The sequence below is a fragment of the Salarias fasciatus genome, chromosome 10 (assembly GCF_902148845.1).
Source record: "Salarias fasciatus chromosome 10, fSalaFa1.1, whole genome shotgun sequence".
In the NCBI taxonomy this organism is placed as follows: Eukaryota; Metazoa; Chordata; class Actinopteri; order Blenniiformes; family Blenniidae; genus Salarias; species Salarias fasciatus.
The window spans coordinates 26,838,487-26,858,659 of NC_043754.1; the positions used below are offsets into that span (position 1 = coordinate 26,838,487).

A 20,173-nucleotide genomic window follows, 5' to 3' on the forward strand; every position below is an offset into this window, starting at 1 on the left:
CCTCCTCCTCCTCTTCCTCCTCTTCCTCATCGTCGTCCTCCTCCTGTTTGGACAGAACAAACTCCTCGTCTTCGTCCGAGGTGGCGTCCTGGTCGTCCAGCAGAGTCCTGAAGCCACAGGCGGAGGTTACTCTGCAGCTGAAGTTCAGCTGCTTCCACTGGTTTCCATGGAGACGGGCAGCTAGCGCCGGCACACCTGAGCCCGGAGCGGCTCAAACGCCACTCACATCTGCTTCCTGATCCGACTGGCCGTGTGAAGGGTGGCCTTCCTCCTGGGGGGCCGCTGGTCGGCGGCGGGCTCCGTCCTGAACACAGGATGCCAGGTGAGACAGGAAGTGACACACAAACTGTGTGTGTGTGTGTGTGTGTGTGTGTGTGTGTGTGTGTGTCTCACCTGTCCTCACTCAGGTGCAGCTTGTCCAGGGCCAGCCTGGGGGACTTCAGCTGGGCGGTGGCCCCCCCACGCAGCCTGCTGGGTGAGGCCGAGACCCGCAGGTCTTCGTCCAGGAGGCGGGACAGGACGTCGTCCTCAGGCTCCGCCCTCTCTGAATCTACAGGCAGATAGCCCCGCCCCCCAGTGAGTTAGCACGCATAAGCAGCTAACCTGAGGACCCCCCCCCCCCCCCGGGAACTGACCACAGAGCTGCAGCCTCTTGCAGACGGCAGGGTTCCTGGCCACTGCCCCCCTCCTCCTGTCACTCAGGGAGGGGGTCTTGCGGGTGGAGCTGCGGAGAGCCCCCACCTCGGGGCCCCGCCGCGGCGTGGCCTGGGGGGCGGCCTCCGGAGCTCTGAAGGTCTTGGAGTTCCAGCAGAGCTTCACATACAGGGTGTCCCGGTTTCTGAGGGTGGGGTCCGGGAAAGGGGAGTCCGGTTCCAGCTGCTGCACCTGAGGCCACAGGAAGTCCCACCCCGTCAAAATAAGAGTCTCTGCACAGGTTGAATAAAACGTTACGCAAATTCACATCAACCAGTTACTACAACTAGTCCAGCTCTATGTTATCTGGTGAGAACAACTCCACACTAACTAGTTTACAGGTTGTAACCGTTCAGAGTGAAGGTGAAAGCTGGGGGTGGGACGAGACACAAATTCCATGAGACGAGATGTCTCACGAGATGGGCTCTATGCACAACTCAACCACTTCCTGAACTTCAGGAGGCTCCTTGTTTCCTGTCTTTCATGATAGGACAAGCTGATTAATGCAGGTGTGTCTGACCATTACTGTTGTGGTTACAGAGGTCAGGGACACCTGGATTAATCAGCTCGTCCTATCATGAAAGACAGGAAGCAAAGAGCCTCCTGAAGTTCAGGAAGTGGTTGAGTTGTGCATAGAGTCCATTGAGTCCACGAGATCGAGGTGAGAAGAGACGGGCGGGTGTTGGTGCTGAGCGGTGGGCAGCGGCGCGGTACTCACATGCAGCGTCGGAGCGGCGCAGAGCAGTGCTCACACGGAGCGTCGGGGCGCCCCTTGTACGGTCACGGCACCCCCCCTGTACACTTCGCCCTATGCGGCCGCCGAGTTCGCCTATTCACGTTCAAACCGCGGCGCACAGATGACGCCATGACTGCATTTGCACTTCCTGCCACTAGGTGTGCTGTTTGCATGTTCAACCTTATTTCACACAGACACCACAGAGGAAGAAGGCTGCAGGCTGCAGGCTCTCTGCATGTTGTTAGAAAAAGAGTGTGAGCCGGCAAGACGTGGTCAAATGTTCATTGATGCGATGCAGCGTTTTTTTCAATAAAAGAGAAGAACTGAACGATCGTTTCTGCACATTTTATTTACGTTGTATCAATTAAACTGTATCACAAGTAGTTTGTGTATAGCCTTGTGAACCAGCCCCGCCCACTCCACATCCATATATGGATTTAGTAGCTGGGGGGTCTGGGGACGAGTCAATACAAACTCCGTGCAGGGGGCGTCGGTTACTCCTTTGACTGACAGGTACTTCAGCCAATCAGCGCTTCAAAACAAATACGTCATCAACATGCGTTAGCTACTCTAAGAGTTAGCTTTAGCTCTACCTTCTCTACACGCAAAGACACGCAAAGACGTCTTTTTCTGTTAGAAACTCTCCAGGCGCAGGCTCTTGCTCTTGCTTGATTATTGCAATACTTGGTATTTTGGCTGTAACTTTACTGACTGCAGCTTTCAGACGATGGTTAAAGTTAAAGTCCGTGATCTCCGCTATGCTCGTCGATGACGTCACTTCCGGTTTAGCCACCGGAATTCGCCAAAAAAATTTGAAAACAAAAAGTGGCAATGCTGATTGGCTCGGCCATCTCATGGCCGAGCCGCATTCTCTTTCTATTGGCTCGTCCCCAGACCCCCCAGCTACTAAATCCAAATGTGGATGTGGAGTGGGCGGGGCTGGTTCACGAGGCTAGTTTGTGGACTCAAAAGACCAAGATTCCTTGCGGATAGAACATGGCAGAACAGTATTTCATGTCCCTTTCGACCGGGTTTTTAAATATGAATATGAGCATATTCAGGGTTTTGCACGAGTTTATATGGCTGTGCGCCAAGTAATGTGTTATTCCGTCAATATTCCGGTTAATAAAAAGTTATTGCCTGCATATAAATGTACTCAATCTCGTTCAAAGCATGGACGAGAAATCTCGCGGCATTTCGATCTCGCGACACGAGATCTCGTCCCATCCCGAGTGAAAGCTGATTGGCCGGCTGAGCGAGCGGCTGGCAGTCACCTGGACGGGGCGGAGGATGGACTCCACGCTGACCTCGGGGTCACAGCTGGGACCATCGTAGAAGAAGACCTCCTGGGGGTGGGGGGGTCTCCCCAGCAGGGACGCCTTGCTGCGAGGCAATTCACACAGCCGGACCAACCAGTCCACCTGCACCTTCATCTGGCCCCCACTCTCTGAAACACACACACCGATTCAAACTTTGGAAGGTCCGATGTGAGGTCCACTTCTCAGACCTCATACAGCACTCCTCTGAAGAAAGAAAAACCCACAACGGTCCCAGAAATAACTACAACCTGGCAAAAGTAATCAGAAATAAGTCCAAAATGAACCAATGAATATCAGGCCAGTTACTTTAGACCAGGACCAGACCCACTGACGGGAACCTGGTTCCGGCAGGTCTGGTTCTGCAGAGTGTCTCCTCTCTGACTGCTGTGTTCAGAGCCAAAACCATGAGCTACTCATCACTCACCGTACAGGCAGAGGACTTTGGCCACATACGGTTCGTTCTGGTTTTCACCCTCGATGAGGACGTGGTGTCCAACGCTCACGACAGTGACCTGCTGTCCTGCACTGATGGACAAGGAGCTGACACACACACACACACACACACACACACACACACACACACACACACACACACGATAAATTCAGATAAATTAAATCAATTGATCAAACTTCACTAAAAATGCATTCAAAATGTTAACTTGGACGATTTACAGATGTATTATTATTATTGCCATGTATTTTCATTCAAAGATCAAATAAATAAAAATGCAATAAAATGCTATTTAAATGATAAATGGGTGTGTTTTCCGTGAGTTGTGCATATTTGATGGTAATTTGAGGATTTACAGCCACTGCTCCTGGAGTCAACACGTTATTGTGGTGTGAAAATGTGCATAAAAGTTGAAAACTGACTGGTACTGCTTGGTCTTCAGCCGCCTGTCCACACCCACGGGGTCTCCGCGCCACCTGTAAACTCTGCTGACAGTCTTCATGGTGCTGGAAGCGATGAAAACCCGCTGAACTCCGCGGTTTGTCCGCCACAGACCCAGGAGAGCCCGGCTCAACACGCTGGAACAGAAGGAACGCGGCTCCGGCGGACAACTCACCCGGAGAGCTCTGCCGCTGCTGCTGCCGCCGCTTCCCGCGCTGGGATACACACGTCACAGCACTTCCGGTTCCATAACTTCGTCATTTCGAGTGACGTATGCACAGACGTGTGTGCATGTCGCCCTCTACCGGCGACCCGTGGACTCACACACAGACGCACTGGAATTCTTTTGATAAAAATCATCTATTTTATTTCTCACTCATAAACTTATTTATTAAGGTTAAGGTGTTATTAAGGTCACAGCACTCTTAAAAAATGACCAACTTTTGGGGCAGATCACACATATTTACTCCTAAAGCTACATTTGAACTGCAAACATTTACCAATCCTTTAAGGTCCGTTAGTGCCATTAATCCAGGAACTCGTCATGTTTACAGTGAACCAACCAATTGAAACAAGTAAACAAACTGAGTAACTGTGGAAAATAAGAATTAGAGAACCTAATATTAATGTGGATGAGAACCAAGTTCCACTGATTGAACGTCCTGGAAGGATCTGTCAATCATTCCAGAGCAGACCTGTCAATCAAGTGACCACGCCCCCTCATGACAACTTTAATATGTTATTGAAAATTTAATAATATATTTTCAGATGGAGCACCTGATCTCTCTCCTGGACCATGAAATGCAATGAAAAAACAACTGAGCTGTTGAAATTCAGTCCGTTTCATTTTGGATTGGAGTCTGTGGAGCCGCAGCCGTTCTGGAGCCAGCCCCTGGTGGACATGCTGTCCTCCAGAGGGTCATGATTCCCAGTCCAGATCCTTTAGTGCTGACGCTCACAGTAATAACAATCCAGCCTGGTGTTCTGTCCATGTGAATGTCTGTTCTCCAGTGTTCATGTCCAGAGTGTGTGGTTCTCTGCAGCAGGTGTGTGTGGTTCCGTTACAGAAACAGGAGACGACTGGACGTTTCAGAGACAGTTTATTTAAACTTGGTTTCATGTACAGCAGTTCCACTGGAGATGGGGGGGGGGGGTTGGAATGACGTTCTACCACAGTTAAACCTAAAGTTCTATCTAACCGTATGTACAGGAAGAGGATGCAGCTCGACAGTGCAGAAGGCACAGACTTGGCTTTAATACTCGCCTGTAAGCGCTGCTAACGTGACAGACAGGATGTTGACCCGACGCAGACGACGTGTGGTGACGGTGGGGGGGGGGGGCTCTGCTGCTCGGGGTCCTACACTTCTTGGCTATACGGCAGACGTCAAAGCAGCTGCTCTCTAAAACCTCCTTTCACTAAATGCACACTGAACAAGCGAAAGGTTGAGTTCCAAAATGAGAAGTGTGTGTAGCTGTGTTAAACTGGTGCGTCTTACAAAGTTTGATTTGTACGGTGGTTCAGAAAGGTCAACGCCAACACAACAAGCGCAAAATCAAAAAAAGCTCTGCAACGGTTGCAGTACGGATAGAAACGCCGCAACAAAGACGTGAAATGCTCCAAAACCAAGTGAAAAAGTTACAGTTCAAACGCAGTGTTGATGAAAAAGATGCATCACAAATGAAAACGCAAACGCGCGAGGGCCAACGTGAGTGAAAAAGCAACAAAGACTCGGCCTCAACGCATTAGTCAAGGACAACTGCATGATGGGATGCAGCAAAAAGCAGCAACACAAAGAACGATAGCTAGCAAGCTAATGTATAAGCTGCAGCCCAGACGCATAGCGCTCTGGTGTCGTGGCTTCTGCATCGCAGAGAGCCTTCCCGGCCACCGGGGATATGTGACGAGCTGAAACCGGAGGAGCAACATTAAGGCATCTGCAAGTCAAACAACATCAGACGGAAAAAGCAGGTCAATGCAGGTATTTATGACAACCATTTGGCAACCAATGGCGTTCCAACCGTCCAATCAGAGAGCAGCCAGACCGTCCAGAGAGGAAGGCATGAGTCCAGCGGGTGGAGTCAGGAGGCGGAGCCGAGAGGATGGACCAGGCTCCCAGTACCAGACACGCTCACAACCAGGAAGACTTGAACCAGCACGGCTCACCGTGGAGGGAGGACACGGCCATCCGAGGACCACAACCCTCCAAAAACCACCTGAAACCCGCACCACGGACGCCCCGCCCACGACAAACCTCAGAATACCACTGCAACGATAACCGTTCATGTGAAGCCTGTCGGGCGGAGGGAGGGCCCTGCGTCAGAGTTCAGCCACACCCGGAATTCCTGCTTCTCAGATTATGCTGCTTATAAAAAAAAGTACATTCAACAGGTGCATCAAAGAGCCGGCCGAGACGAACAGATCAGATCAGTCGAGCTCAGACTGCTTTAATATTCTGGACTTTTTTTAATTTGACAGAATTTTCTCTTACGTCAGAGAGACGAGCATGTCTTCCCCGTTCGGTTGGAGCTCCATCAAACTGGAGGATACGTGACGTCTACCAGCTCCGAGTTCTTCCAGACTGAGTGAACTTCGGGCTGAAGACGAGGAGACCTTCAGTGGCTGAGAGTTCCAGAAAGTGTTCTTGAATTTGTTGATTGTAGGATTTAAATGAGAACAGTTAGAACTCCAGTAGGCGACTGGAGGAGGTTCTTCAAACCAGAAGAGAGAACTGAAAAGAAAGCCGGTTCTCCAGGGCGTCTGTCTGAACCCGTCTCTCAGTCTACGGCCGCTTTTCCGGATCTAAACATGTCAAAACTCACTCAAAGAAAGTCCAATTAATAAATATACTGATAAATGTAATTATACACTCCTGCATAATTATATTTATTTTCCATGGAGGCCTTCAGATTCGTTCAGCTTCCACGAGATCTGACACAAAAACAGAATCATGGCGAAATGTGCAAGAAGTGTGAAGGTGCGCTAACTATGCAAAGACATGGATCCGCTCAGAACGCAACGCATCCCGAGACCGATCGATCCACTGGACACGTTTACAGTGACGAGATTCGAACCGCAGACTCGGCCCAGCAGGGAGAAATGATCGACGAGGGATGAAACTCCAAACTCCACCTGAAAAGGGTTTAAAATCCACCCGTCGAGGTTTAAACTCCACCTGCTGGTCAGTCTCACCTCAGAGGATCAAGACTTCCAGCCCATTCACAGGATCTACTCTGAAAACCAGAGACGCTTCAGTGAAATGAAAGAGGGGGAGGAGGGGAGAGGAGGAGGAGGAGAGAGGGGGAGGAGAAGGAGGAGGAGGAGGAGAGAGGGGGAGGAGGAGGAGGAGAGAGGGGGAGGACGGGGGAGGACGGGGGTGGGGCAGGTGCTGCTTGGATCTGGCCTCCTGCTTGGTTTCTGTACTGCATGTTCTTACATGGCACGAAGGGGGACTCAGGCAAAAAAAAAAAAATGAATTCAAGAGAAAATAAAGAGAGAATATCAGAGTTCCTACAAATATTTACAGCACAGATACAGGCACTTGTATATCTTTGGTTGGAGAAACCCAACATTGCAGAGTAATGCATTCACAGAGCTTTTGTGTCCCTTATTGTGTCTCCAGGGTTCACTAGGCAACTGGTATGTTTAGTTTTCATTTCTTCTGGTTCTTTGAGTTTGTCCATGTTACGGATAAGTTCTGGAAAAGCTCCCCGATGTCTTTTTAACCCTCTGACAATGCCACCTGCAACACACACACACACACAGGTCAGCAGGAAACACATCAGAGGCGTGACAGAAGTGAGCTTCTTCACCAAGCGGAGAGAGAAACATGAAGCCCCAGCGTCCTGACCGAACAGCTCTGCAGCGTGTGGTGAAGTAGGGCTGGACGATAAGTCAGTAATATGGATCGATCGACGGACGTGCGGTGTGATGAGGAGAAGCAGTGCTGATAAACAGTTCAGTAAAAACAGTTTCTCCTCTGTTTTCGTCAGAGATTTGAGTCATGTCCCCGTATCGTCCAGCCCTACTGAGAAGCAGGAGTGAAAGAGGAGCTGCAGCCGGTGAGCGGCGGCGGTCCGCCCGTCCCCTCTGAATCTACCTGTGGAGCTCAGAACGCCCTGCCGGGCTCGCCTGTACCTTCTCAGGACAGAAGTCGGCGCCGCTCTGCCGCACTTTGCCCGGCCGGCCCTTGATCACTGCATAGCAGAACATGGTGATGACCATGACGAACAGGAAGTAGCTGGTGTGCATCAGGTGCAGGTTGATGAGGGAGCGGTCGTCCTGGGGGGGAGCCAACACACACACAAACACACAGTTTAGCCACAGCGTGCTTCCTGCCGGCCGGTCAGCTGATCAGAGGACTCACGTCGGGGACGATGACGGTGAGCTTTGGGTTGAGGGCGTGGTACACCTTGCCGATGGCTCCCTTGTAACACCAGAAGGGGTTGTAGTCCTGACTGTACTTGGTGTCCGAGTCCCGGACCGTGGTGAACACCTTGTACCAGGACGTGGCGTTGGTGTACGTCTCCGGCACGCAGTGAGGCGGCTGCCTGCACGACAAACACACACCTTCACATGAGCGGCTCCCGCTGTGGGAGCTTCAACACCCTTTCAACACTGGTCTACATCTGGATTTTCCACGTTCAAACTGAATTCCGGCGGCGCGGCTTGCTGTGGTTTGGACCTGCGAACGGCGCTCACACTCACACTGTGACGGGGAAGATGTTGCTGGCCGCCGTGACGGTCATGCAGGTGCTGAACACCACCTGCTCGCAGTGTCCGTGCAGCACGCAGTCGTCCGAGTTCCAGGACACGGGCAGGGTGAAGGTGATGTTGATTTCTTCGTGGGCTTCCCGGCCTGCGCACACACATCAGATCAAGCTTGTTTTCATTCCTCAGGTAGGTACAGAGTCTGACCGCAAGGCGGACTCACTTCCCTGTGTCAAAGATTAACTTCAGATGTTTTCTGTCTCAAACAAAACCAAAGAAACTAAGAAGAAAGTCAGGAACTGGCTCTGCCTTTTCCTTCAACAGGTTTTCATTGTTCTGTCTGACGAGGCATCGTTACTCCCCTCGAGACCCCAGTTTTAAAACCAGCGGTGTGAGGACCAGCCTGGACCCGGTGAGAACCTACCGGACAGGCCCACCTGCTGGCCCAGCACCGTGGCGTACAGGTGGGTGATATTGCGAGAGTATCCTCCGAAGGGCCGCTGGGGGTCCAGCGTGAGCGTGATGGGGACCGAGATGTTGATGGGACCCGAGTCCTCCAGCAGGAGGGGCGCCTGGGTGCTGGAGCGCGCCTGGCCGCTGGTCACCACCAGGCTCTCCGGCGTGGTGGACTCGTTCAGCCCGTGCTTTATGGTCTCGTTCTCCGACACGCAGAAGTCCAGCTCGTTGAAGCGCAGCAGGAAGGTGTTCCAGTCCTGAGACAAGGTGAGGACACTTTAATCACACGGAACACTCATCGTATCACGACAAAAAACAAAAATCCCAAAGGCTAGTTTGACACGAATAATGTCTTCGGACAACGTCACCCCAGATATCAGACAACACGCAACCCCGATCAGTCTGATGTCAGAAGTCTGGGTGCTTCATTTTGAAAGGGCCATGTCCTCTGAGCATCACTCCCAACAGCTGGTCAGGAACTGTGTTTACCATCTGAGGAACATCTCTAAACTTCCACTGCTGGTGTCCAAAACTGAGCTACAGGTGGTTATTCATGCCTTGATCTCCACACATTGATACTAATGGAGCAGTCTTTTTATTTCGTTTAACAAGTCAGCTGTGGATGCCTCTACCCTGAACAAAACACTGCTGAAGACTTTCAATAGGTGCTAAAATAAGTCCCACATTACTGCACTTCTCCCTTCTCCTCATTGGTTGCCGGTAAATTCGTCTCGATCTCGTGAACTCAATCTCGCGAGACATCTCGTCTCGTGGAATTTGTGTCTCGTCCCACCCCTACTGTCTACTGTAAAGCACTTTGTGGTTCTGCACCTGCGAAAGGCGCTATGTGTATAAACACTGACCTGACCAAGACCGAGATCAAACCAAAACCAAGATCTGACCCAGACCTGCCCAAAACTATGATTAAACCAAGACCAGGCCAAGATCAAACAAAGGCCTGATGAAGACCAGGTGCACCACAGGGGTGTGTACTGGGCCCCCCTCTCTTTACCTCTGACTGCTCACTATCCAGACCAAAGCAGTCACGTGTTGACGGCTCCACTCTGACAAGACTCATGAAGACCTCCAGTGAAGCAGAGACCACATTACAAACAGGAAGCAACCTGAACAGTGATCAATCAGATGATCTATTCTATATTTCTACTGACGCTGAACTGTACCTGGCATCCCAACTTCCATAAACACAGTAAAAACAGCCTTTACCTCCAAACAGCCACCAGATTCTCCAACAGAAAGCTCTAGATCCGAGGGGACGGGACCGGCTTTGGCATCATGATCCTCACCTCGGTCAGCTCCGGAGACTTGATCTCTTTAATCTTGAAGAAATATCCGATGGTGAGGAAGGCGATGGCCACGGCACTGACACTGATCATGAAGATGACCAGCGGTGGACGGTTGTTGATGTAGCTCCTCAGGTTCTCTATAGGATTCAGCAGGTACACCTGCAGACAGAGTGGATGACAGACAGAGCGAGGGAACCTCTGTTCAGCCATGGGTGCTTCAGGTCCAGTCAGCTGGACTCGTTCAGGTTTTTCACTGTGAAACCTCTTTAGGAACTTTAATTTGAAAATGTGAGACCTAAATCACAGTATTATGAATGACACCACTGTTAATGAGGACAGTACTTCTACATTTAGCCAAAGGCCACAGTGGTAAAAAAAAAAAAAAAAGTCTGAAATTGCTGAGGAAATGAAGAAAAAATGTCTGACTGGCAGCTTAATTTTACACAGAAATACTGAAAGCTTGCTGTTTTCGTGCTGGGCCACTAGTGGCTGCTGCTGTTTATGAGGCAAAACTGTGCAAACAGGCCCGAATGCAAATGAAGGTCGTCCCTGGATCGAGTTCAGGACTGAAGACAGACTACACCCTCTGCATCGGGACTAACTGATAAGCCACTCGATAAGTTACTCTTTCACATGTTTTTCATGCTCCTTGCATGGTGGATAGATCATGACCACATGGCTGACAGGTTAGGGAGCTGGTTTAGCCCATCATGAGGCAGGTCAGTCTTACTATTGATGTGTTGTTGCAATAGGTAGTGTGAGCCCATATCTCTGATAAAGTGAAAACACATAATAATTCACATTTCTGACATTAAGAAAAGCCTCACTTCCACTTTACCACAAAGGTAATTAGCATTAGCAGGCATCTGAGTAGAGTCAACGGCCAGGAACTAGAGTGGAAGGAAAAAAAAAAGACAAGGATGTAAATATTAGCTTTTCTATAACCTGATGGGCAATAATGAACCAGCAGAGGACAGGAGTTATTTACACTTCTGATATGACCGACTGTACCTGCAGGGCTGTAACAAACCATGTGACCGTATCAGGCTAATGAAGCATGACCAACTGGTTTAAGAGTGTGTCAGAAAATGTCAAGAAAGAGTTTTGAAGATTAAGAGACGCATCAGTGATAAATAAGCTGAGTTTTATAGAGAAGACGAATAAAAAGACAGTTTAGTAATGAAGTGAATGGTTACGTGACACACATAATTTTAGTGAGTTTTAAAGCTAAACTGAGTTTTGGTGAAGAGATGAGGTTTGACGGCTGAGCTGACAGCAGGTGTTTGACATTAACCTGTCATCCTCGTTAGCAGGGCGAGCTAGCTGTTAGCACTGATGGTGGCTCTCGTGACAACATGCATCTACTGATAAGGAATAAAAGTGAGCAGATAACAGATGTGGCTGGAGGAGACGGGGCGGTGTTTCAGGAGCTCTCACCATTGTTGCTGTCTGTGGTGAGATGGATGTTCGCTGGAGAATCGACGGGCCCCAGGAGCTAGCAGGTTAGCCTCGGAGCGGAGCTACTCCTCCCGGGATAAAGCGTTAAAAAGTCGGTGTTGGGCGGAGACAGCCGAGCTTTCATGGTACGACAGGCCGTGTGTGCTCCTGCCCATCCTTCACTCTGCCCCCTGAACCACACTTTAATGAAATAAGCCCGAAATAAGGTCAGTTGTGAGCGTCGGTCCTCCTCCCTGCCGACATCTCTTCCGCGTACCCGCACTGCGTAGCGCCGCCTTCCCGGGATTCCCGTACGAGGCACGCCACCAAATCATACGTACGTGGACTGTGACGTTAGCACGTACGCGACTTACGTAGAGTGGAGCGCATTCGGCGTGTTTACAAATGTTAAAGGGCCGTGGTGCGTTCAGGGACCGCTCAAAGAGACGGAGATCTCTGCATGTTTCGTTTCTTTAACTTCATTTTTTATTATTGCCAAGAAAAGTGAACCTAGAAGCTACACCAACGGTATATCATCACTTGCAGTTTTTATCAGTCTGTGGTCCTTACTCATTCTTCTGTAATTACTACGTTTTCCAAAACGACTCACAATCTGAACCGATATGCTAATCTGTTACATATATGCTTATTCTATCCCTTAGTTTGTTTGTTTACAAAAAAAATTGGCAGTAGTAAAAATTTTGTACTTACATTTTTTAATTTACAAAATGAAATCATGAATGTTATAGCAACTAAACCTTTTCTATATGCTCTATAATCTGGATGCTAGAGGAGGAAGATGCTCTATAATCTGGATGCCTGCAGCAGTTACATCAGTGGGAGAAAGTCAGTCTGTGAGGAAGGAACAGAATGGGTGAACTTCTGATGGGTTTAAAATGTAAAATAATTTGCAAACAAGTTAAGAACGACATAAATAAAGTTTTTATTATCAATCAGAGACAAGTGAAGAAAGGATTGGCTCAGTCCTTCTGTCCCTCGGTGAAAACCATCACATCAGTGAAGCTGTTGGGGGCATCACAGGACAGACTTGGCCAGCGCCACCATGTGGTCAACTCCACACGCCACGTCCACCACCTGCCCCGGCACGGTGACCTGAAATCAGCAGTGCATTGTTTGTTTGTTTACATGAAAGTCCCTGCCAGTATTCCAGTCATGAGAGTAATCTATTACTTACTCTCCAGGGGAAGTACTGGTCGTCTTTCTTTCCGATGCCCAAACAGCCTCGAATGTTCTTCCCCCAAACGAAGAGCTCGCCTCTGTCTGCAGGAGAAAACTACATGAGAGAGAGAGAGAGACACAGAGAGAGAGAGAGAGAGAGAGACAGAGAGAGAGAGAGAGAGCGCTGTAGAGAGAGCGAGAGACTGGAGCGTCTGACCGGTGATTGCAGCGAAGTGGTTCAGGCCACAGCTGATCCTCCTCACGGTCACCGACGGGTTGAAGTGGGAGCGTCCGAACAGAGATGGAGGGATCATCTCCGGGGTGGAGGACTCCGTCAGCTTAGGACCTTTTCCCAGAATGCCGTAGCCCCAAACAAACACCTCTCCTTCATCTGGAAACATGCAGACACCCAAACCGACAGACAGAGGAGGGGCGTTACACCTGGAGGCGACCGGAGCAGCGTGGAATAGTCCAGGATCACGGCTGCAGGCCAGCGGGACCGGGGGCGAAAAGCATCTGGGCTTTATTTCAGGAGGAAGTGATGAAAGATGAGCGACTGCGTCGACTCCGTTCCCTCTTCACCAGAGACTTGTTCGTAAAATGGGAAACTGATTTGAAGTCTGTATGAATATTAATCCAAGGTGGAATGACTTCATTTGTTCAGGAAGTGCTCCATAAAAGAGTAACGGTGCCGTAGGCAGGATTACCTTCGCAAGATGGCGGTTTGACCCATCCAAGATGGGGATTTGAAACCTGGAGGCGTGCCGACCTCGGGGTGCCGAGCGGGGCCGGCAGTGTCACGGCCGCCTGCGCCGGCGGGTTGATTGACCTGTGACCTTTTCACAGCGGCCTGGGGTCAAAGCTTTTTTTTTTAAGAATTCCAGTAGAAACAGACGGTGTCCTCCGTGGAGTTTTGATGATGTTATGTCCGACGAGGCAGGTCAATATGCGGGCCTGGACTTCCTCGTGCGCGTTCACGAGAAGCAGAGCTTTGAAGCGCCGCCCCTCGACCAATCAGGATAGAGCCTCAGGGGCTCTATCCTGATTGGTCAAATACACGGGTAGCAGTCAAGAATCCTTTTCAGCTCAGAACAGAGACAGATGGAAACGCTGCGCCCTCATGGTAGTGCAGTTATGCTACACTCCTAAAGGATTATCAATGGATACTCTGACATTTAATCCAAAGAAAACAGAAAAATTAGCACTGACTAGCAAAATCCTGCCTACAGCAGCTTTAAATCAAGTCTGTTTTAAAGGGTGTGTGTGTGTGTGTGTGTGTGTGTGTGTGTGTGTGTTCTCGTATTTCTATCCTTGTTGGGGCCAAATGTCCCCACAAGGATAGCAAAACGTGGAACGACGTGCCTTGTGGGACCTTTTTCCGGTCCTAAGTAGGAGAAACAGTGTTTTCTTGACCATGTTGTTGTTACTGAAAAAAGTAAAAGTGCAAAAACATTTCTTTAGGGTTAGGCTTTGTTGTGGTGTGGGTTAGGGTTAGGGTAAGGGTCAGGGTTAGGGGCTAGACATGAATGGGAGTCAATGGACGGTCCCCACAAGGATAGAAATACGAGACTGAGCGTGTGTGTGTGTGTGTGTGTGTGTGTGTGTGTGTGTGTGTGTGTGTGCGTACCGTTGAGAACAGCCACCTGCGTCCCTCCACATGCAGCCTGCAGCAGCTTCCCACAGCCTCTCACAGGAAGGTGTCGAGGAGAGTTGATCTGAGGAAACGACACACTGTACATTCTTCGTTCTTGCCCCCGTGTCGTCCCCTTTTTGCCCCCCGCCCCCCACCTCACCTGCGTCTCCTCGGTAGCGGGGGCCAGCTGCCGGTACTCGGAGTTGCCCCAGCCGAACAGCCGGCCGTCGCTGCTCACGGCCAGGCTGCAGTCTCCGTAGGAGCTGAGCTGCTGCACCTCCACCCCGGCCAGGTCCCCCCCCACCTCCACCGGGACGGGGCTGATGCTGTGGTGGCCCAGGCCTGGGGGGCGGAGGGGCCACTGACATTACACATTGTTAACGGTACTGCTGAAACAGAGGGTGTTGCTCAGTGTGTGTGTGTGTGTGTGTGTGTGTGCCGCTCTGACCGGTCTGTCCGTCGGCGCCCCACCCGCAGGCGTAGACCTTCCCGGTGTGTGTGAGGAAGAGGCTGTGGTCCTGTCCACACACCACCTGCAGAAGACAAAGCAGGCCTCCTCATCCCGCCCCCGGCCTCACGCCGCTCCGTCCGCCCCGCCGCCGATTACCTGCTTCACCCGACCGCCGCCCAGCCCGTCCACGTTATGGATCATGTGACTCCCGCTGAGGAAGAGGAGGGGAGGAAGACGGCTTGTTCTCTGTTTCTGATCCGATTCATATTCAATGGAAATTCACGTGAGGAGAGACAAACAAACCTGAAAACTTCATCTTCAACGATGGGACGACCGCACTGACCGTATGAATTGTTCCCCATGCTGAAGACTGGGGGGGGGCACAAGAGGTCAGACTGCAGGCCATGGCAGTTTCTTGGTGTATAAATGAAAGTTAACACTGATTCCAAACTGAAACTTCTTCTGTCAGTCCCCCCCTCCCCGTGGGGGTGCAGCGCTCACCTCCCTCTCTGTCGGTGAGGACCAGGGAGTGAGCCCGGCCACAGGAGACCTGCAGCACCCGGGTCAGCTGAGGCTCCTTCAGAGGCAGAGCCACCGGGGACGGCTCCAGGACGTAGTCGTAGCTCCGATCTGACCACAGCACACACATCAGTGGAGCCAGGGTGTGTGTGTGTGTGTGTGTGTGTGTGTGTGAGAGACTCACGCCGGCTGTGCTGTGTCCGCTGGAAGCCCAACTGAGAGTCCTTATTCAGGCCCATGCCCCACACCTTGGTCACGTCTTTAGTGGACGAGGACATGAGTGTGAAGCCGTAACCACAGGCAGCCGAGGAGATCTGCAACGCAACGCAACGTCAGCAAGACAGAAGGAAGGGAGTAACGAAAGGAGGGACTAAGTAATGAAAGAAAGGAGGGAATGAAGGAAGGAAAGAAGGAAGGAAGGAAGGAGAAAACGAAGGAGAAAGAAAGAAGAGACTAGAATAAAGCCATGATATACATCAACATGAAGAAAGACACCAGTTATTAAAGACATCCTGGAGGATCCTTAGAACCGATCAGAATTGTCTGGTTCCAAATCGTGATTGAGCAGTCATAATGCCAGTCAATGTGGGAACGTGTTTGCGTGATGACGTATCACGTCGAGTCGCCGCCTCTGTGCCGCTCTGGTTTAGAGCCGCCATGCGCAGAGCATTGTTTAGGAAGTGATGCAGCGGGAGCGACCAAAGCACCTCGTTCAGAAGCAGCTTGCTCCTCCAGCGAACACCTCTGACGATGCTTAGCCACAACAAAAGAACATTGTTTGAGATGGCAGAGGAGAGAAGAAAGGCCGTAGAAAAGAAGGCAGAACGTGTTTTACTGGGAGATTCCTTGACGAGGCGGCGGACATTCAAAGCACAAAGGGATTTAGGACTGATCAGGACGAGGTGAAGTTTCTGCTGGACGGGTGACCTGCTGATTATCCCATTCAGATGTGTTTCTGTTGCATAAACACGTCAGACACTACTTTACGGATCGTATTCTTATGTGTGATTGGAAGAAGAGTCCGACATGATTACAAATGTCTTTTAATCCTATGAAAGACGATGCTCCAGCTGTACGGATGTAAACAAACTGACACGCGGCTGACGTGCGCGCTCCCACAGTCCTCATGGAGGCAGCCGCGCATGGCAGCGCTTAAGAAATGGCAAATCGGCCATGTTGTATGAAATCGGCGGAGAATCCTCTGATATGCCTTTAAACATTTAGTTAAAAAAAGTAAAGAGATTTTTTCAAATAGTTGTAAAGAAAAGTAAATCTATGATTTCAGATCGTATTTTGCTCTCAGATTAGTTTGTTAGAATTTGTGTCTGAAGTGATTCAACATGATCGGATTGAAGCCCCGTTCACACGGCAACAAGAGAAAGCTTTGGTTTCCATGACAACGCCATTGGGAACGGCTCCCCAGGGGGAACTTTGAGGAACCGGGGCTCTGGGCCGCTGCGGCTCGCCCCCCTTGCCGCCTCCCGGTCTCGGTACCTGCTCCACCTCCGTCTCCAGCCGGTACGGCGTCAGCTGGTACTTTCGGGGCGTCTTCCTGCCGCTGTCCGGCACCACGAAGCTGGGGATGCCCAGCGCCCCGGTGAAGCTGAAGCCCCACACGAACACTTTGTGGGTGGGCTTTCTGTGCTGGCCCACGTACTGGAACACAGGAGCGCTGCTCTCCTGCGGCCCGGACGGCCCGGACGGCCTGCTGACCGTGGAGTAGCCGCAGACCGCCAGGCCTGCGCTCGAGTGTCGTCTGCAGAGACGAACACAAGGGAGAGCCATGCTGCCGACAGACAGGAACCAGGGCTGGACAGAGAGCGACACAGGATCAGTCAGAGGTTCAACACAAACATGCATCATTACTACTGACATTATTAGAAAATCAAAGCTGGTCCATCAGACACTTTCATTTGATTCAATCAAACATAATACCAGGTATGTATAACTGGATCTTATAAGAAAAAATGTAAATGATTATTTATTAAAGATCCTGTATGATGAGTGAATCAAAAGTAAATACTGAAAAGAGTGTAAGTGTCCGCTTTGGGTGATGAATCGATCTTTAATTATAGTTGGGATTAAAACGTAATTAATTTAAGAAATAAATAAACAAAATGTGAAAGAGCGATAGACTGCGAGCACTGCGTGGTGTGTAAGATGCACAAATCGCGCAAAAGCGGCTTTGACTGATCAAATCAAACAGTAACAAAACCAAACTGCATTCACTTCATATGCAAGATCAATAACTCTTCATTTTAATAAACCAAACGTGCATTAACGGGGAACTTTAAGCGTCTGAAGTAACAGCCGCATCTTTGCGGTATATTCGGCATAAAATTGATCAACAACAGTCTTTATTCAAGGAAGTTTGTAACAGTAAATCAGCTCATTGAAGGTAAACTGGCGCATATGGGAAGCGGCACAGATGCAGAGCAGCATCGACCAGTTTACCGAAATATAGCCTGAATCAAGAAATGTCTGCGTTTGTTTCAAAGCCGAAGTAAAGAATCAACAGTGATAATTGTAACTAACCCTGAAACACAACATACCAATTGAGTAAATTTGGCTGTAACATAGGAAAATACAAAATGTTGTAAAATTTGAATGAAGTGTCACCTCGTGCCGGAAAGCAGCGTTTCCACAAGAAGTCGCTCACCCTCACCTCGGAGTTCAGTCCAGCAGCTCCATCACAAGAAAAGCGTGAGATGAGGTGAAATCCGTGGAAAAATAATCATGTTTTTCAATGTCATTATCGCACGTTTATTTACTTTTGCTTCAAGAAAAGTAAAACCAAGTTCTTCCGGGACAAGTAGACGAAATAAAGAGTGTTTTTCTTAACAGCGCCGCTTGCTGGACTGGAGGATATAACGCTACTACTTCCTCTGCTACTACTACTACTACTACTGCTACTGCTACTACTACTGCTACTACTGCTACTACTACTACTGCTACTACTACTACTACTACTACTACTACTACTACTGCTACTACTACTAATAATATGTTATTAATACTTTAGCTCAACATATGGAAGAAAATGTAACATTTTAACTTAATATTCTTTTCTATGTATAAACAAAATTCAAATTAGTATCATGACCTATATTTCTAAAAGAGTGGGACAAACAAACATTTTCTGGAAAAAAGGAGGTGAGATGATGAATCTAGGTAGAAACTGTCTCTGAGCCTGTTAGTCTTTGTTTTGTGGGACCTGTACGTACTTCTGAAACCCACTGATTCAAAAGTCCTATAACTAGATCTTAAAAGTTTTCACTGAAATACAAGTATATCAATATGAGCTAATTATTTTTCAAACCAAAAATATCAGATGAATACATACAAAAGTAAAAGTATTTCACAGATTTCTAAACGAATTAAAAGTATTGATTGTATTTAAAGAAGAAATGTGTTGATACCAAATCAGGATACGAACACAGACTGTATGTGTCATCAAAGTTTTCTGATTTCATCATTTTTGATGTTACTAATCAGAATTATGGTATTCCAGCAAATTTACATAAGAAAAAGTACCTCGACTTTGCATTTTTACTTCTACTTGTTTTGCATTGTTGTTGTTTTTACTTCATAAAGCCAGGCCTCCTCCGCAAATGTTTATCAGTGTGATGGAGACACCTGGGCTGTGTCCGAAATCTCTCACTCATTCCCTATTCCCTACTCACTACATGGGGAATAGTATGTAGTGGACTATATAGTGGACTATATAGTGAACGGTTTCAGACACTACTTCGCTGCACAGTTAATTACATCATTAGTGTCACATGATTCTAACATGCCGCGACTGCAGTGCATTATGGGATATATTGCTTCGTCTAGTGACCATCGGCTGTCCACTAGATTTCACGGTGAATTGTGGGATACATTGAGTGCACTATGTAGGGAACATTGATGCTCACTAGGCATTTGGACACCCCTACAAAATGGCGTACTCCCTATATAGTGCACTACATAGGGAATAGGGGGTGATTTCGGACACAGCCCTGTACTGTAATCTACAGCAACTTTACCTGATACAACACACAATTAAAGCTTTCTGGAGGTGTCAGTTTGGTACAGATTCATTCAGATTCATTTATGAGTTCCCCTTTAACACCTGCCTTTGTTTATGCAAGAGATGTTTGAGATAAAAGTTGTAAATCTAAAAGTTGACGCTCCTCTCTGACCGATAAACACACAGCATTCCACTGTCCTTCACTGTGACGAAGGACTGAAACAGCGCCCCCATTTTACGCTAGTGGCCAAAAGGAGTATTGCATCCGTAGTGTAAGGCACTACCACTGAAAATGAATGGGGAAAGTTAAGGGAGTTTAGCTTCATTTATGGGGCCGTTTTGGCTAAATCCGCGCCATATTGGACCGGGCAGCACGTCTTCAGTGTGGAAAATAACCAAACCAGTGTCTTGTGGTTTAAATGTTGTAAATGGTCACTCACTGCGTGGCGTCAGGGGTGAGCCACCTTCAACGATCACGCTTGCCTCACACACTCTTCCACTTCCATCAGCAGACTCCTGAACACACACACACACGACAGCAGACCGTTTGCCCTATCCAACATGGCGGACCGCTACGTGAGGCTTGCTCACGGGTTTCCGTAGTGTAGTGGTTATCACGTTCGCCTCACACGCGAAGGCCAGCCGCGAATAGCCATAGAGCTGTGCCGGCCAGACGTGAGTTCGATTCCCGCTGAAGACATCGGGGACTACAGCTTTCCAGCTGTTTTCTGGTTTCTATTTTCTGTTTTCGATTCTTTGTCGTCTATTCTGAAATTATTTGACACCTGATGGCTATTTTTATGGACCAGTCGACCACTTTATGAGGAGGTAGTA

General features: G+C 49.2%; 3 protein-coding genes across 7 annotated transcripts in view; all 3 read right to left on the bottom strand.

Annotated features, from left to right (window-relative positions):
* Positions 1-3,916, bottom strand: part of orc1 (origin recognition complex, subunit 1) — a 10,900-nt gene extending 6,984 nt beyond the window's left edge. The window contains exons 1-8 of the mRNA XM_030100159.1: positions 3,816-3,916; positions 3,622-3,705; positions 3,173-3,288; positions 2,704-2,876; positions 636-885; positions 394-550; positions 227-304; positions 1-107 (exon numbers count right to left, since the gene is read on the bottom strand). The exon at positions 1-107 is cut by the window's left edge and continues 83 nt beyond it. Coding sequence (XP_029956019.1) covers positions 1-107; positions 227-304; positions 394-550; positions 636-885; positions 2,704-2,876; positions 3,173-3,288; positions 3,622-3,705; positions 3,816-3,901 — 1,051 coding nt within the window. The 5' untranslated portion in view covers positions 3,902-3,916. The remainder of the gene's footprint in view (positions 108-226; positions 305-393; positions 551-635; positions 886-2,703; positions 2,877-3,172; positions 3,289-3,621; positions 3,706-3,815) is intronic.
* Positions 3,917-7,065: 3,149 nt separating this feature from the next.
* On the bottom strand, positions 7,066-11,836 carry tmem248 (transmembrane protein 248). 2 transcript variants are annotated; one of them, XM_030100175.1, is made up of 7 exons: positions 11,546-11,836; positions 10,109-10,267; positions 8,773-9,061; positions 8,346-8,496; positions 8,005-8,188; positions 7,776-7,919; positions 7,066-7,380 (listed from the first exon to the last, which is right to left on the bottom strand). In XM_030100175.1, exons 1-7 carry the CDS (start codon positions 11,546-11,548, stop codon positions 7,360-7,362), a joined length of 951 nt encoding a protein of 316 aa, XP_029956035.1. In that variant the 5' UTR covers positions 11,549-11,836; the 3' UTR covers positions 7,066-7,359. The 2 variants fall into 2 exon arrangements, with proteins under 2 accessions (XP_029956035.1, XP_029956034.1); XM_030100174.1 differs by having other exon boundaries at positions 7,738-7,919.
* Positions 11,837-12,274: 438 nt separating this feature from the next.
* Positions 12,275-19,875, bottom strand: rcc1l (RCC1 like). 4 transcript variants are annotated; one of them, XM_030100168.1, is made up of 12 exons: positions 17,993-18,131; positions 16,822-17,136; positions 15,512-15,641; positions 15,310-15,438; positions 15,112-15,178; positions 14,965-15,019; positions 14,806-14,890; positions 14,518-14,699; positions 14,352-14,439; positions 12,942-13,115; positions 12,741-12,826; positions 12,280-12,658 (listed from the first exon to the last, which is right to left on the bottom strand). In XM_030100168.1, exons 2-12 carry the CDS (start codon positions 17,110-17,112, stop codon positions 12,581-12,583), a joined length of 1,365 nt encoding a protein of 454 aa, XP_029956028.1. In that variant the 5' UTR covers positions 17,113-17,136; positions 17,993-18,131; the 3' UTR covers positions 12,280-12,580. The 4 variants fall into 4 exon arrangements, with proteins under 4 accessions (XP_029956027.1, XP_029956025.1, XP_029956026.1 ...); XM_030100167.1 differs by lacking the exon at positions 17,993-18,131 and adding an exon at positions 19,780-19,875 and having other exon boundaries at positions 12,275-12,658; positions 14,352-14,699; XM_030100165.1 differs by having other exon boundaries at positions 12,275-12,658; positions 14,352-14,699.
* Positions 19,876-20,173: the final 298 nt, after the last annotated feature.